Here is a 16,134-nt window from a genome sequence, read left to right as displayed (position 1 = left end):
TTGATCCAAGCATATTCTTACCGTTAGTAAATTATACTATTTTTGTTAGCCGTTGTTATTAATAGTTTCCCAAGATAGCTTAGGTGGATTCTACGTACTTAAATTCTTCGAGAAGAAAAATCTCACTCCACTTGTAGAATTACGCAAATATGTTGTTATTGTTGTTGTTGAGAAAAAGGATCTAAACTTACTCCTCTACTTTTGACTATATTTAGACCTCATATTTTGTACATTAAGTCTATCTATTTTTTCGACTTAGAGTCTGTTTGGATGGGCTTATGCTTATAAGCTGCAAAAAAAATAAGTTGGGTAGTCTAACTTATTTTTTTTGGCTTATAAGCTGCTTATAAGCTACTTTAGATAAGCTAAGTCAAATAGACCCAATTATGTTTTTGAGCTTATTTTAAGCACAAAATGACTTTAAGCTGGCTAGTCAAACACTCAAAAAAGCTGAAAACAGCTTATAAGCAACTTATAAGCCAATCCAAACGGGCTCTTAATCTCAATCTTTCAGATCTTAATTTTTACTGTGTTTTGGCATTCCGTAAATCCGTATAGGTGTGGCTTTTTTCTCCGTTTTTATGCCGCCGAGTTTTGAGAACCACTCGGTGTTTTGAAATGAATTGTTTTGTTTTGGAAATGTTAGAGTTTCAAAAGCTGTTTGTGTTGGTAACGTTTAGATTTTTAGTTCGTCAATTTGTGGGGCCTGAGGCATGATGTAGAATTGTGATACGTGGAAACTTTTAAGAAAGTGAATCTTTTTAAAAGGAAAAAATTCAAATTTGCTCCTACGCTATTTGAAATTAGTAACTTAATTTGGTCTTTCATTAAATTTTCGATCAAGTATATCTTTCCCGTTAGCAATATTATCTCGTAGTATTATTTATGTGCAGGGGTGGAGCCGCAATATCAGCTACGAATTCGGACGAACTCAATAACTTTAATTCAAATCATCTATTTATCTTTAAAATTAATTAAATATGTACAAGTTATTAATTTAGAATTCAGTACAACAACAACATACTCAGTGTAATTTCCACAAGTGAAGTCTAGGGAGAGAAGAGTGTACGCATACTTTACCTCTACCTTGATAGAGAGGTTGCTTCTGATAGACACTCGACTCGAAAGAAAAAGAAAAAAAAATTCAAGCATGTTGTCAAGAAAAATATGGCAAGACAATAATAAGATAGAGCAAATGAAAAGGTAGTAATACGCACTGGTACGCGGTTACTAACTAAAACTACTAAATAGAAGAACACTCAACTAATTTAGTAGGCATTTGGCCATGCGTTTTCAAACCATGACCCCAAATCAAAGTTTGGACATGCGTTTTCACTCATGATTTTAAACCATAGTTTCAAACCTCAAATCATCCAAAAAGGCATGATTTGGGGTTTGAAACGTATGGTTTTAACTTTTTTAAATATAAAATTTAACTCATAAGTTTATATTTTGTAAAAAAAAAGACCCATAATTTGGTAGATATTTTTAACAATTACCCCCATCAATCATTTACCAATCTCATTAACTTCCACCAACCTTTATTTATGTCTACCAACCTTTAATTTATGTGGGAGGCTTATATTAAAGAATAGTTATATTATTATTCATGTTAAATTTTCGTTTTTATTAAACTAAAGTTTGATTAATTGATGTTGTATTTTTTAGAAAAGCCTTCTAGTAGTGTACTAGTTTTGTTATGAACTATGACTTGCTCATTTGGTAAGATTGTATAAGAATTGAGAATGTTTTGATAGTTTCCACAATTTGTGTTTGTGGGGTTCTTATGTCTATTAGAGAAAATACAACTTAAAATACCCAAATTGCATGGCCAAAAACCATGTTTTCAAACCATGTCCAAACGGGCCCTTAGAATCCAGTAACTTGAAATAATAAGGAGTCATTGGAAATGGTTTGAAACCATGGTTTGAAATTATGAGATGAAATCATGATTTGAAACCATGTTTGGACATGCAATTTGAATTTCTTAAGTTGTATTTTTTCTTATAGACATAAAAACCCCACAAGTTGTGAAAACTATCAAAATATTCTCAATTCTTATACAATCTTACCAAATGACTAAATCATAGTTCATAACAAAATTAATACACTACTAGAAGGCCTTTCTAAAAAATACAACATTAATTGATCAAACTTTAATTCAATAAAAAAGAAAATTTAACATGAATAGTAATGTAACTACTCTTTAATATAATCCTCCCACATGGTAGACATAAATAAAGGTTGGTAAATGATTGGTGGGAGTAATTGTTAAAAATATCTACCAACTTATGAGTCTTTTTTTACAACATATAAATTTATGGGTCAAGTTTCATATTTAATTTTTTTGAAACCATGGTCTGAAACCATGAGATGAAATGCATGGCCTGTAACACCTCGTGCATTTGGGATAAGATTTGACTCGTAAGACGGGGGTATAATGAACCCAATTTGAGTAGTGTATAAATGGTATTTGAAACCCAATCAAGACATGAGAAGAGTCCTTGGGCAAAGGAAAGTCGAAAGCTACCCTACGGAGCGTGTTTTCAAGTGAGTTTGCACCATGTCTCAATTAAAATGAGTATACGGAAAACTCTGTAAGGAATTTGGAAAACTTTCCTTCTTGAAAGTTTTATATCTTTGAAATACCTTTCCAACAGTATATTATGGAGGTCAAACAAACATCTGTACAAAAAGTTATGCCCGTTTTACTAAAACAATGTTCTGCCGATTTACGGTGGAATCTACGAGCCGTAAAAATTATACGGGCCGTAGATTTGGGCCGTAAAATTGGTCCAGAAAGCCCAAATCACTGTAATTGATTTACGGTGGGATCTATGGTTCGTAAAAATTTTACAGGCCGTAAAATAAGGCGTAAAACAGGTCCGATAACAATTTTAAAACTTCGTTTTAAGCCTTTTTCACTTCATTCTTCACACCCTCAAGCCCTAGAACGACCTTCTATTCTCTCTCATCATCAATAACACCAAAGTAAGCCTATTCTAATCATTCCAAGTCAATTCTAATATATATCCTTGTAATCTAAACAAGAAATCATCATTCCTAACTTAGGGTTTTCAAAAAAACCCATCTCAAGGTTCAAGATTTAAGATTCAAGATTTTGGAAATCTTCTTCAAAGTTCAAGTTTTTAATTCAAGTTTGGAGCATTACCAGATATGTAAAGTTGCTATCTACGTGTGAGAACATCATTGTTCTTCCCCATGCCTCTTAATCCATAAAGTATGAGTATTTACGAAAACTAGGGTTTCTATACCATGCTTATAACAACCCTAAGTCCATGTCCATGACTATATTATGTATGAATTGCTATTATTCTATCATTGTGTTCTTAAAAACTCCATATGATTATTGAGAATCCGTCTGTAATCCATGAACACCCATATCTCGTATTCCATGGGTTCTTGCATGCATGTTTTTAAATAAAAATGCTTATTTCATGAATATCCTACATGTCTACAAGTTTTCATGCAATTGTATTATATAATTATCTTCATGCCATGATTCAAGATACATACAATCTAAATATAAGTTATTTCATGAAACCATATTTACAAGTTATTTCGTGAAATCATGATTACAAGTTATTTCACGAAAGTCACGGGCTTCTTAGCCAACTATATCATGTTCATGTTTTTGGGAGTTGCACAAGTTACCGAGAAGGCTCAGATGGCCTGAAACTACGTAGCCACCAGAGGACAAGGATCGCTCCGCCCAGTTAGGACGATTTCTTAATTTTACACTGAATGGATCCATCAGGCACGTTACCACCTTATACCCTGGCAAGGTATGGGGGCTCTGCTGGTCCGGTGAGGTACCAGACTCCACGTATCTAAGTGGTAATATCATGTTGTCGGTTTATGAAATGCTCTCCCTACTTATCATGTTTTACTTATGCACTTCACTTTATAATTCCGCTCATGTATGCCTCATGATGATTCAGCAAGCCATGTGGTTCACTCGGTCACATGCAGTTAGGCACCGAGTGTCGTGTTACGCCCAGGCCATGGTTCGGGGCGTGACATGTCCAAACGTTGATTTCATCTCATGGTTTCAAATTTCACGTCCAAACGCCTACTGAGAATCCAAAATTCGTAAGTTTCAAATCTTAGCTTCGTAAATGTTTAGGTGGACTTTACATGTTCAATTCTTCTAGAACAAAGATCTAGATTTACTTCTTACTATAATTTTAAATTGTCCTTATGTTAGAGCTCCATTGTGTGTCAAAGGTAAAAACAAAACAAAAAAAATGATAGCAAAGGTAGAATTAGACTGAAAGCGAGGACAAAATTGCTCAATTTTGAATAATACAAAAATAAATTTTCATTTTTTTTCTTTTTAAGTATGAAAAGTATCTCTTTCTAAGGTGATTTCACATTAAAATTGTAGTTAGTTAGTATCTTTCTCATGTTTAACCTCTAATTACATCTTGTCAAAACTATATCACTAACTGAATTATCACCAACAGGATCCGTGGCGCAATGGTAGCGCGTCTGACTCCAGATCAGAAGGTTGCGTGTTCGATTCACGTCGGGTTCAATCCCCCCGATCCAAATATCGGATCCATTCTTTTTTCTTTAATAAGTAACCTTTTTTCCCTCCTCTCTTTAATTACTAACCTTTTCGCCTTTCTGTTTTGTCATTCTTTCCCTAGGAATATCTTCTGTTTGGTCTTTAGTAATTTGAATCGAAGATGCACAATAAGAAAAATTGCATTAATCAGGATCTACATTATCTGGGTCAATTCAATTTTGCCAAAATTTCCAATACATTCCATTTTGTTTCTCATTTTAATTATTTGTAGTGTTTCATGTTTAGTCATGTTAGCATTTTTACTTTAGGTCATACACTTGTTAACAGTCGTCAAGCATTCGTAGATTTATACGTTTAAGGAAAATAACAAACCTTTTATTAATTTTTACTTTTATATTGTATAAAATATTGGCTCGATATGAGTTTAAAGAGAGGATTCATATAATCTACCTTGATGCGTAATTGTCCTTTCTGTTGACACTTGGAGTGTTTGTTATAAGGGAAAATGATGCGGAGGAAAATAATTTCCATGAGGAAGTCAATTTTAATATGGAAAAGGGCCAAAAATGTCCCTCAACTATATCAAAAGGTCTAAATATACCTTTCATCCATCTACTTTGCTAAAAATATCCTCCCGCTCACCTTTTTGGCTCATTTTTGCCCTTGAAACAAACTTTTTTTTTTTTTTTGCTGAAGGTGGTTGAAGATTGCTGATTTTCAAAACCAACTAACTAAACTCTAAAAATTATGTCAATAAAATACACTGCACCAGCTGATAGCTGAAGCAATATATATAGTAGTAGAAAGAAACAAAACAGGAAAAATTCAAAGCAAAGGATAGCAAGTAATAGTACATTTCAAGAAGCATTACATATTTTAGCAAGTTCACATGCTCATATAACTTTCATCAGACGAATCTTTATCAGATATATATATATATATATATATATATATATATATATACTAGTAACATTTTTAGCAAGTTCACATGCTTCTTTATCAGATTTTTTATCTACCAAATCTGAGCAGTGAGCATAATATTTTATCAAACAAATATATATGTCCCCAAATAAATGTGAATTTCAATCAAATGCACTTGTTTAGCCTTCTTCTGTTCTAGCTCTTTGAACAACAATGGCACCACATGTTGTGTTCCTTCCATACAGCATGATGAGCCACTTAACCGCATTGGTACAAATTGCTCGACTCTTCGCTTTCCACGGCCTCAGGGTCACCATCATCACCACTCCGCATAACGCCCTCATTTTTCAGTCCTTGGTCGATAAAGACTGTCTCGTGTCAGGAAGCAGCATCTGCATCCGGACACTCAAGTTTCCCTCAGATGAGCTAGGCTTACCTGAGGGAATTGAAAATCTTGTCTCCGCCCCTAATGTGGAAACAGCAGGCAAAGTTCACTATGGCGTTCTTCATCTGCTCCAGAAACCTCTGGAGCAGATGATTCGCCAGCTGGATCCTGACTGCATTGTCTCCGACATGCTCTTCCATTGGACCGTAGATCTGGCTGAAGAGTTGCACAATCCGAGGTTCTCGTTTCAACCAGTCAGTTTCTTCTGTCCGTGCGTCAGACATTGTCTCAGGGAGTACACACCTCATAACAAAGTGGATTCGGATTCTGAGAGGTTCACGATCCCTGGCCTACTACATGAGATCAAAATGAAACGCTCCGAGATTGAAGATTTTTTAAAGAGGAGACTTATTATGGGAAGATGGTAAAGTCAGTCGTAGATGCTGATCTTTGTAGCCATGGCATTATTCATAACACTTGCTCCGAGCTGGAACCTGGCTACGCCGAGTTGTATGAAAAGATTAGAGGGGCGAAAGGGTTGGCATGTAGGTCCCCTCTCTCTATTTATCAACAAAGATGATGTCAAAAGTTCTAAAGAAATTCACAACTCCAATTCTTCTGTTCCTAATTGGAGAGAGTCTGATGATTGTTTGAGTTGGCTTGAAGACCAAGATCCTAACTCTGTACTCTTTGTTTGTTTTGGTAGCAGTACAAGATTTTCAAATGATCAACTTAGGGAAATAACATTAGCTTTGAAAGAAGCCAATTGCCCATTTGTTTTGGTAGTTAAAGAGCAGCAAGACCATCATGATGGTAACATCAATAAGGAAATGTTGAACAAGAATGGCAAGTGCTTTATTATCAAAGGGTGGGCCCCACAGCTAATAATTCTGCAACATCGAGCAATCGGGGGGTTAATGACTAATTGTGGTTGGAATTCCATACTTGAAGCTCTAACTCTAGGTGTACCATTGATTACATGGCCCTTGTTCTCAGAGCAATTTCACAACGCTAACCTTTTGGAGCAGCTCGGGCTTGCAATTAGGGTTGGAGCAGATATGTGGAACTCGGGGTTTATTGTGTCATGTCCTGTGATATCAAGAGAGAAAATAGAGTCGGCTGTTAAACGTTTGATGTGTGATTCAGAGGACAGTAGGAAAATACGAGCAAATGTCAAGTTGATGGTGGAGAGGCTGAACAGTGCCACTGAAGAAGGAGGTTCCTCTCATTCAGATCTCATTGCGTTGATTGAGGAAATCAAGCGTTGTTCTTTCAACAACTCCACTTGAAATTTATGTTTAATTCTTTTCCAATTTCAAGGACTAAGTGAATGCTGTGATCATTCAGATTAGTCCCTATTAATCAACATCTCTTGTCTACATTTGTTGGACTATTATGTACTATTTCTTAAATTATTTCTAACACGTTATTAGCACACAAATAGGCCACGACACATTATCATATGCTGTATTCCTGTCCAACTTTAAATACATTGTTGTCCCTATTTGGTCATTTGAAGCTTTATGCCATTTCTTGAGTTAACATCAGTTTGATCTGTGTTTCATAAATCCGGCTTGATTCGTGGTGGTATAATCTTAGCCATAGAAGTGCCAGTCAAGACAATATTTTGTTTACAAAAATTACACAAACTATCTGTCTCATTTCTGTAAAGTTATGTTGATTTTGAATCTTTGTGCATTAGCACTAGTTCAGCATGTGCATATGCCTTGATATTAAGACCATTAAATACCTGCATTTTGCCTTAGATATGAAAATTTAATCTCAATCAAGCTAGTACATCATTAAGGGGTCGTTTGGTTTGAAGACAAGCTATGTTGGGATTAGTTACCCAGAATTTCCTGTTTCTTCAATCAGTTGCAACCGGACACGGTCCCTCTCTCGTGGATATGTGCAATAAAGGAAGGAATATATGAAGCAACAGATGGCACTGGAATACCTATTGCAGTGTGCAGTGCCCTAGCAAGTGATGCAGCATTTTCTCTATCTGTTTCAACTTCCTGTGATCCTGTTGATCCTTCGGGATTGGTTTAACCGAAAATTTGTTGAGCTAAATTAAATATATGTAGAATGTATCAAAATGCCCTTTAATCTTGCGGTCTTAAACATGTCATGTGGACAGTTGGAATTAAAGAGTTGGCAAAAAAGGAAAGAGACATTCTGTTTAAAACGGACTAAAAAGAAAAGTAAGACATACAAATTGAAACAGAGGGAGTACGTCTTAAACTCCGTGTCTAGTCAAACTACAATAAAATATAATGAAGTGCGTGTTATTTTATAATAGAAACATCTTACATTTTATTATATGAACTTACTTAAAAAACAAGCAGCCCAGTGCACAAAACATCCCGTGTTAGCGGGGTCCAGGGAAGGCCGCACCCCAAGGAGTGTGATGTAAATAACCTAACCTAATGTATGCATTAGTGGCTGCTTTCATGGCTCGAACCCGTGACATATAGGTACCGTTGCTCCAAGGCTCCCCTTCATTTTATGAACTTAGTAAATTATTAAGATACATTGATATTATCCGGATACAGGTAATTAGATTCGAACATCTCATTACATGGTAAGTTATATAATGTCGTCAAATTGACCTCTTATATAAATAAAACTGAAGTCTATACAGTACTCATTCTGCCTTCTTCCTTGAAAAAGAAACAAAACAGAGTGATGAAGAGGAGAAGAGGTTTCATCCGATAACCTGTCTACACAGATCAATCGCAGCAATGAAAGCATTGCACACATAATTCTTCTCTATTTCTCTGTGAAGTCTCTACTCACATTGAAACGTATATGCAAAACTTGGTTTTCGTTGATCTCAGATCCTTACTTTCGTCATGCTCATACTATATGTAGTAGTATTAAAAAAGATCCAAGTTTTCTTACCCCTTCAGGCTTCTACATTTCTAACTCATTTAATAATCAAGTCAGTAATATTTTCTTACCCAAAAGAGGAAGGGAACCTTCTCTGCCTTCTCTTTCGTTTCTTGGTAAAAATTTCAGAATTTTACAATCATGTAACGGCCTCTTACTCTGCCGTTTAAGTGGTGGATGCTTTTGTGTTAGCAATTCCACAACTGGAAAACTCAAGATTCTACCATCCGCTAAGGTGGATGCTGAATATCAATGGACTAATCCATTTACTCTTGCTTTCGATCCTTTGCGATCACCTAGTTATAGAATTGTTTGTTTCAAGAGATTTAAGAAAGAATCACCTGAATCAACCGGAAGAAAGTACTATTTCCAGATCTTTATGTATTTATCTGAGATGGGTACTTGGCAAGCCAACACTTGTTTTGAAGTGAGGATGCGTTAAGATATGTCAGCGGGGATCTTCTCAAACGGGATTTGCCATGAACAATACATCCGTTTCGACATTAATGAGGGGAAGGTGATGCTAATAACATTGCCATTTATTAAATGGGTTCATGTATATTCATGGCAAATTGGTTGCCTTTGGCAATTGGGATGGCACTGTCTATTGTGCTATAGCTAAATACCTGAAGTGGAGTTTGCATGAGCTGGATCAGGTGACTTTTAAGTGGACTCGACAAAAGTACATCGTTACTGCTTATCATCTTTTGAAAGACGTGGTTCGTGCAATCACGAAGGAAGAAGGGACAGAGCAAGGGCGACGATACGTATGATGTAACAGAAAGGAGTTTTCTGTAATTGCTATTGTCAAAGGAGACAAGGAAGAGGACACTGTAGTACTGGCAGCCGTTTTTGGCAGAGTCATTTCTTATAATTTGGCGCGAAGAGAGGTTAAATTGCTTCTAGACCTGGGATTGCCGAGTGATGTTTCAGGAGATGTGTGCTGTAATTGTATTAGTGCTCATCAGTACATAGAAACTCTGTCTCCTGTTTAACAGTGTAACTTCTCTTTGTTTTTATTTTTCAAATAGCTATAGTGGGGTTGTTAGCATGAAATGTCTTGTCTTAATCCAGAGTAGCCAAAGTTTTTGGTTTGTGTGCCTGCATTTCTAAGAAGAACAATGTTTTGATCTCTGTTGACTGATCAAATCTTAACTTTCCTTTAATTTTGTGGACATAATGAACCATAAAATATTAGTTATATAAACTAATAAAGGAATCCCTCTTGGCTCAATCGTTCATTTGATTGGAGTAGCTCAGATCAAAATGTTGTGAATGAAGAAACCCCTAATAAGGAGCGCTTCCCCCCTTACGTAAGGTGCGCATCTGGATTAGTCGGGCAAATAGGTAACGAATACCAGATGGTTATATAAATAAATACTGCACAGGCTTATGCTGGTATCAAAACAAGCTTAAGATAAAATTACACAGAAAGATAAGTCAACTAGAATTGTATACAAGCTACCAGATTACATAATTAACAGAATCTCTTGTAATTTCCATTTGAAATTCATAAGCATATACAGTTCACAAAACTATATCACATCTTTGATTAAAAGAATTCAATTTTTTGTTGCCAATTCAACATTTAAATTGTCTGTCGTAATACTACATTACGGGAGAGTTCGTGCATGTTATATTCTTTGTACCTAGATATATGTAAATATATGTTTGAAATCTTGTCACAAGATTCAACTAACTGAAAGAAGTCTTTGCTCATCGTCAAGTAAGGCTTGCCGTTCTTCAGATGGAGAATTACCTGTTTCTTCAGTCTGTTGCAACCTAGCACGATCCCTGTCTCGTGGATAAGTGCAATAGAGGAAGGAGTAGAAGAAGCAACAAATAGCAATTGGAATGCCTATTGCAGTGTACAGCGCCTTGGCAAGTGAAGCAGCATTCTGTCTATCTGTTGCAATTTCCTCTGAGCCCGTTGATCCCTTTGGAACTGGTTTAAAACCAAAAACATGTTGCGCCAAAATCCCAACCAGTGGAGGAGCAAATGATGATATTACAGACTCAAAAGAACGATCCAGAGCATAAATGCTAGTTCGAGCTCTCTCTGGAACTATCTCTGCAAATATTGGACTGCATACATATCAAGGATGAGTACTTTTAGTGAATCTTTCAGGTAAAATTTGAAAACAGATAGTAATGAAGTAAATCCAGAAAGACCAACTAAGATGTCAAAGATAAAAAGCATAAGCGCAGAGTCATGTTTGCTGTTAGCCATATAAGAGTATTGTGAATGCACCTATAAGTGCTCCTTGGCACCTCCAGTGCGCATACATGCGTCTAAAATTGTCTATACGAGAGAACTTAACCAGAACGCAAAGACGGAATATGGAATTTTGAGAAGGGCACAAAAGAAAAAGAAGTGGTAATGGTTTGACGAAATATATGAATAAACAAAGTCATGCAGAAGAGCAAAACTTAAAAGAAGCTAGATTGATCTCTTGAGGGTTCTGAGATCAATTACATACTTGGTATGAGTTTAAATTATGGATATATGATAGCATTGGAGATGACTTAAAACAAAGAAGTGAAAATAGCAAATCAGCATGGGACCATATAAAGATTACAGCAGCAACTGAAAGTTATTTATGTGTAAGCCACTCTAGGTAAAGTTTTTGAGATGAAGCTTCCAGTTTGGAGTTCAAATCATGAATTAAATTCTGTCTCCTGCTTCTTTCTACTTTAGTTACAGATGATTCAAATGTACTCTGTAGTATTAATTATTCATGTTGTTTAATATTAAGTTTAAACTGGTTTAACTTAGTCCGTATCAGGCTAAAATGGTCATAATGATGTAACCAAAAGTTTAGCTAAAAAACTTGTAAAATCAGAACTGGCTAGTCCCTTAAAACAAAATAAATCGATATTACGAAGAAAAAAAAAGTTTAGACTTTATCCAAATCAAAACTAAAACTGTAATTTCCCCAGGTCTGGAGATCCACGCCTGCTAGATTTAGCACTTAATCTTTAAGTTTCACTTCAGGTCATTTTCCCCCAATGCGACTGGTATAACACTCAGAGTCACCATCTCCACTTAAACGAAGATCAACAGAAGGAATTTTTTTCTTCTTTTCTTCTGGATACAAAATCTTACACATATTTGAATCAGTGTGTCGCTTGAGATACTGTTGAAATTCAATTGTCTTAGGTTATGGCAGTGTAATAGAGTTATTGACTAAACCACCATAACTCTGTAAAATATGCATCACAAAAACCAGCAAGAGTCAGCATATGTCTATCAACTAGTTCATAATTTGGAGTCACAGCTTCATAAAGGTCATGCAAAGCAAATCTCAGATTTAATTCAGCTCAAGAGCATGTCACGAAATCATATGACTATGTGAAATCAGTTCATAGTTTGATAAGATACTATTTTAGTACTGTACTATTTTTTAGTTTCAACCTTCAGACAGTAGCTAGGTCTTCTTACTCCACTACACCCCATCCCACCCACATGGAAAAGGGAAGAGGACAATCTGCTAAGTATTCTAACAAATGATACAGTGGATCCAATGAGACATACTTGTTAGTTGCTGGAGCATTCCATGATATGCATAATCCCATGATTAATAAGACTAAACCATGCGTCATAACTGTTGAAGGATCATAAGGCAATAACAGCAGCAGAATTGCAGCTAAAGGAACTGCTGAGCCAGAGCTTATCTGGGCCAGAATAATTCTACCAGAATTAGGCAAATGCTTGGCTAGGACATCCCCCATTGTTCCTCCAAACAATGCACCAAATGACTGAGCAACATTAAACGAAGTCCAAAGGAAGGCTGTTGCTTTGTGAGAGAAGCCAATAAGCTCCAACCACATAGGGGCGAACGACAATGCTGACCACGGGAATGACCCAGAAACCCCTTGTGCAATAAGTAACTGAAAGGAAGGTACTTTGATAACTTCTTTTGCTTCTTTTAGCAGTTGTCTCACTTCTTCTTGAAATGGCTGTGGTGGAGGTTGATCTTTTGCATTGCCATCACTGTCAAGAAAGCGGGGATCGCTGGCAAAGAGACGGACCGAAATTCCAACAGCAACACTAATCATACCAACCAGATGGAAGGATATTCTCCAGCCAGGGATCCCCATGAATGATGTTTCAGCTAGCAGCACAGATATAAGGCCTCCAAGGGTGGAGCCAAAATTTGATGTTAGTTGTAGCCATCCAAAAGCTGTACCCCGGTTACTATCATTCGTTGAGTCAGCAACTAGAGATTGGATCGCTGGTGTGACTATTGCAAGTCCTATTCCATTCAATCCTCTAGATATTGCTATCTGTAGAAAAACATGAGATTGCTAGAGAGTAACCATACAGCTCAAATTCAATAAAGATAAGTAATACTTTCCTGTTCAAAAGGTGGATACTATACATCTGAAGAATAACAAAGTGATAATCATCTGCAATGAATTAATTCTGTTCCTTTTGGATGATCATTCCCAGATTTCTGCTGGTTTCATCAAATATAATTTACCTTATAAAAAAATGAATCAAATCTGATTGTCCCTCTACTATGTCAATGTGCGCATATATCATATGAAGAGAGGAAAGCAACAAGAAACTGGAGGACTCACTGAAATAGTTATGTCTCAAGAGTCTAAGCTAACTTATTTTCCACAATCCACTACAAGACCAAACAAACAAGAAGATTGAGAGAGACAAAAGAACAGATACTTGACCAAAACAAACAATAACTGCTTATATATATAACTTGTTAGCATTAGATAGTACCTCAAAAGGATAAAATTCTAAAGGCTACTCATCAGAAAAAAAGAATTCCTAAACCCATTAATAAGGAAAGCAATAAAATCCCTTACACGCCCCCCCCCCCCCCCCCCCCTCCTCCCAAGCTCCCTATTGCATCAAACTTTCCCATCCTAAAGGAAATAGGGTCCATTTCTTCAATTTCCACAATTTTAGCTTAATCCAGTCAGGTTTCTACTTTCCAACCACACCAGTGTGCCAAAAAAGACACCTAATTTTTTGAAGTCCCCCTTTTCAGGTCTCTCAAACATCACCTCTTGAATTCAACAGTCTTGTTGTCATTAGACAACATTTAGAAACAAGATAAATATAGTAATACAAACCAAAGTTTCTATCATCCAATTAATATCAAGTTATCACACACTCCAAGCATAAAATCCCTTCCACACCTCTCACTCAACCCCCCCAACACCCCCAAAACCCAACTCCTAACCCCAAAAATACTTTCCATTTCTAAATAAAATAGACCCCTTTTCTGTAATTCCCCAAATTTTAGTTCAATCCGACCAGATTACTATTCACAACCACACCAGCCTCCAAAAAAAAACACCTTTTTTTCTTAAAAATCACTTCTTGAATTCAATTTTTCATGTCTCTACACATATAAATCAAAAGAAAACCCCAAAATCAACACTAATTTCATAAATTATCAACTGGGGTTTCACTAATTCTCTAATTAAACACCATATATAAAGAGAGATAAAGCATGAAACTCAGTAAAGTTAGAGGAGACAGCAACAAGGAAAGTAGCAGCAGACCAAAAAAAAGCACCAAGAGCTATAACACGAGCTCTGTTATGACTAGCAGAGAGATAAGCAGCTAATGGATAACAAAGGCATTGAACTAATGATCTGAAGAGAGTAAGTGAACTAAGACCAGTTGGATCAGCATGCAAATCCTTAAAAATCACTTCTTGAATTCAACATTCTTGTTGTCAATAGCTCTGATCAACAAGAGACAACGTTTACAACAACATACCTAGTATAATTCCACCAGGTGGGGCGTGGGGAGGGTAGAGTGTACGCAAAAGTTACTTCTACGATAACGTTGAGAACAAGACAAATAACAGAAAACCAAAGTTTCTATCATCCACACGCTTCAGAGATGAACCCCCCCCCCCCCCACCCACCCAAACCCCCCCCCCCCCCCCCCCCCAAAAAAAAAATCCATTGTAAAATAAAATAGACTCCTTTTCAGTAATTCCCCAAATTTTAGTTCAATGTTATCAGGTTTCTAACTCCCAACCACACCAGTCTGTCAAAAAACCACCTTAAAAATCAATTCTTGAATTCAATTTTTTTATGCCTACACAAATAAACCAAGAAAATCCCAAAGCAATACCAATTTCACAAATCATCAACAGGGTATTAACTCATTTCTCTAATTAAACACCATATACCTCAGTAAAGTTAGAAGAGACAGCAACAAGAAAAGTAGCAGCAGACCAAAGAAAAGCACCAAGAGCTATAACATGAGCTCTGTTGTGACGAGCAGAAAGATAAGCAGCTAATGGATAACACAGGCATTGAACTAATGATCTGAATAGAGTAAGTGAACCAAGACCAGTTGGATCAGTATGCAAATCCTCTCCAACTTCTTTGTACACACCAGGTAATAAAGTCTCATCAGCTTTCTCCATTATGCCAGCAAAGTTGACTAATACAAGAGTCAACGTATCTGATCTTAGGTTCTTCATTAGTTCCACCATTTTTTCAGGCGAGTTTGGTGAAGATCGTTGACTAGTTTTAGAAACCAAATAGGTGTGAAGTTTTGGAAAATGTTTGGCAAAATCAATGAAAAGAGACACGTGAAAAAATTATGAAATAGATATGTAGGACCCATATAGTTGACACAATGGATAAGATTAATTTTTGGGTTAATGGTAAAAACACACTCTTGAACTATCATATTTTTTTACGAGTTTCCACACTAACCATTAGTTGTTCCCTCTTAAATGAACTCAAAAGTGAAATTTTGATTCAAAATAACTCACAAAAAAAAAATTACAAAAGTGCCTTTTGGGCACAAAATTAATGCGCAATAGAAATTAACTGTGAGGGTTACCATGCTATTACGCACTAATTTTGTGCGCAATAGGGGTTTAATAAAGTGGCTAATCGTCTCTTCCCACCATCGATCCCACCACCTTTTTTAAGAACTATTTACGCCATTAACACCAAAAACCCGAGGTCCCACGTTCCAAAAATGTTGTTTGCATGTTATTTTTTAACCCGAAAGTCAATATTCTCGGTATATTCAAGTCAAGGAACAAGTTTCGAAGTTTGAATTTTAGAATAAAGCATCATAGAACTCGATTTCAAAAACTCAAAAACAACCTTTAATATAGGTATTTTACTATGAATTTTCTAATTACATTGTTAAATATATTATTTTCCTAAGCATGATTAATGTTTAATAGTGGCAGATTTCGGGAAAAAAAACTTTACGCAACTTTTTTATGCGCAATAAGGGCTGTCCACGCACTGCTCAACCCATTTTTTAATTTTTTATTTGTTAATTATCTGATTAGTTAATTGTTAATTATTTGTTAATTATTTGTTAATGATTTGTTAATTATTTGTTAATTGTTTGATTATACGAAAATATATC

General features: G+C 36.0%; 1 protein-coding gene, 1 non-coding gene and 1 pseudogene across 2 annotated transcripts; 2 read left to right on the top strand and 1 right to left on the bottom strand.

The window, feature by feature from the left end:
- Positions 1 to 4,486: 4,486 nt before the first annotated feature.
- On the top strand, positions 4,487 to 4,558 carry TRNAW-CCA (transfer RNA tryptophan (anticodon CCA)). The gene has a single exon. It is a non-coding gene; the product is annotated as a tRNA-Trp (tRNA).
- Positions 4,559 to 5,502: 944 nt separating this feature from the next.
- Positions 5,503 to 7,350, top strand: LOC132642310 (solanidine UDP-glucose glucosyltransferase 1-like; annotated as a pseudogene).
- Positions 7,351 to 10,173: 2,823 nt separating this feature from the next.
- Positions 10,174 to 15,304, bottom strand: LOC132640513 (uncharacterized). The gene is made up of 3 exons (XM_060357124.1): positions 14,924 to 15,304; positions 12,286 to 13,037; positions 10,174 to 10,835 (listed from the first exon to the last, which is right to left on the bottom strand). The coding sequence occupies exons 1-3, from the start codon at positions 15,230 to 15,232 to the stop codon at positions 10,442 to 10,444; spliced, it is 1,455 nt and encodes a 484-aa protein (XP_060213107.1). The 5' UTR covers positions 15,233 to 15,304; the 3' UTR covers positions 10,174 to 10,441.
- Between the last annotated feature and the right edge of the window lie 830 nt (positions 15,305 to 16,134).

This window comes from Lycium barbarum, chromosome 5 (genome assembly GCF_019175385.1).
Source record: "Lycium barbarum isolate Lr01 chromosome 5, ASM1917538v2, whole genome shotgun sequence".
In the NCBI taxonomy this organism is placed as follows: domain Eukaryota; kingdom Viridiplantae; phylum Streptophyta; class Magnoliopsida; order Solanales; family Solanaceae; genus Lycium; species Lycium barbarum.
This window is presented reverse-complemented; position numbering and strand designations above follow the sequence as displayed.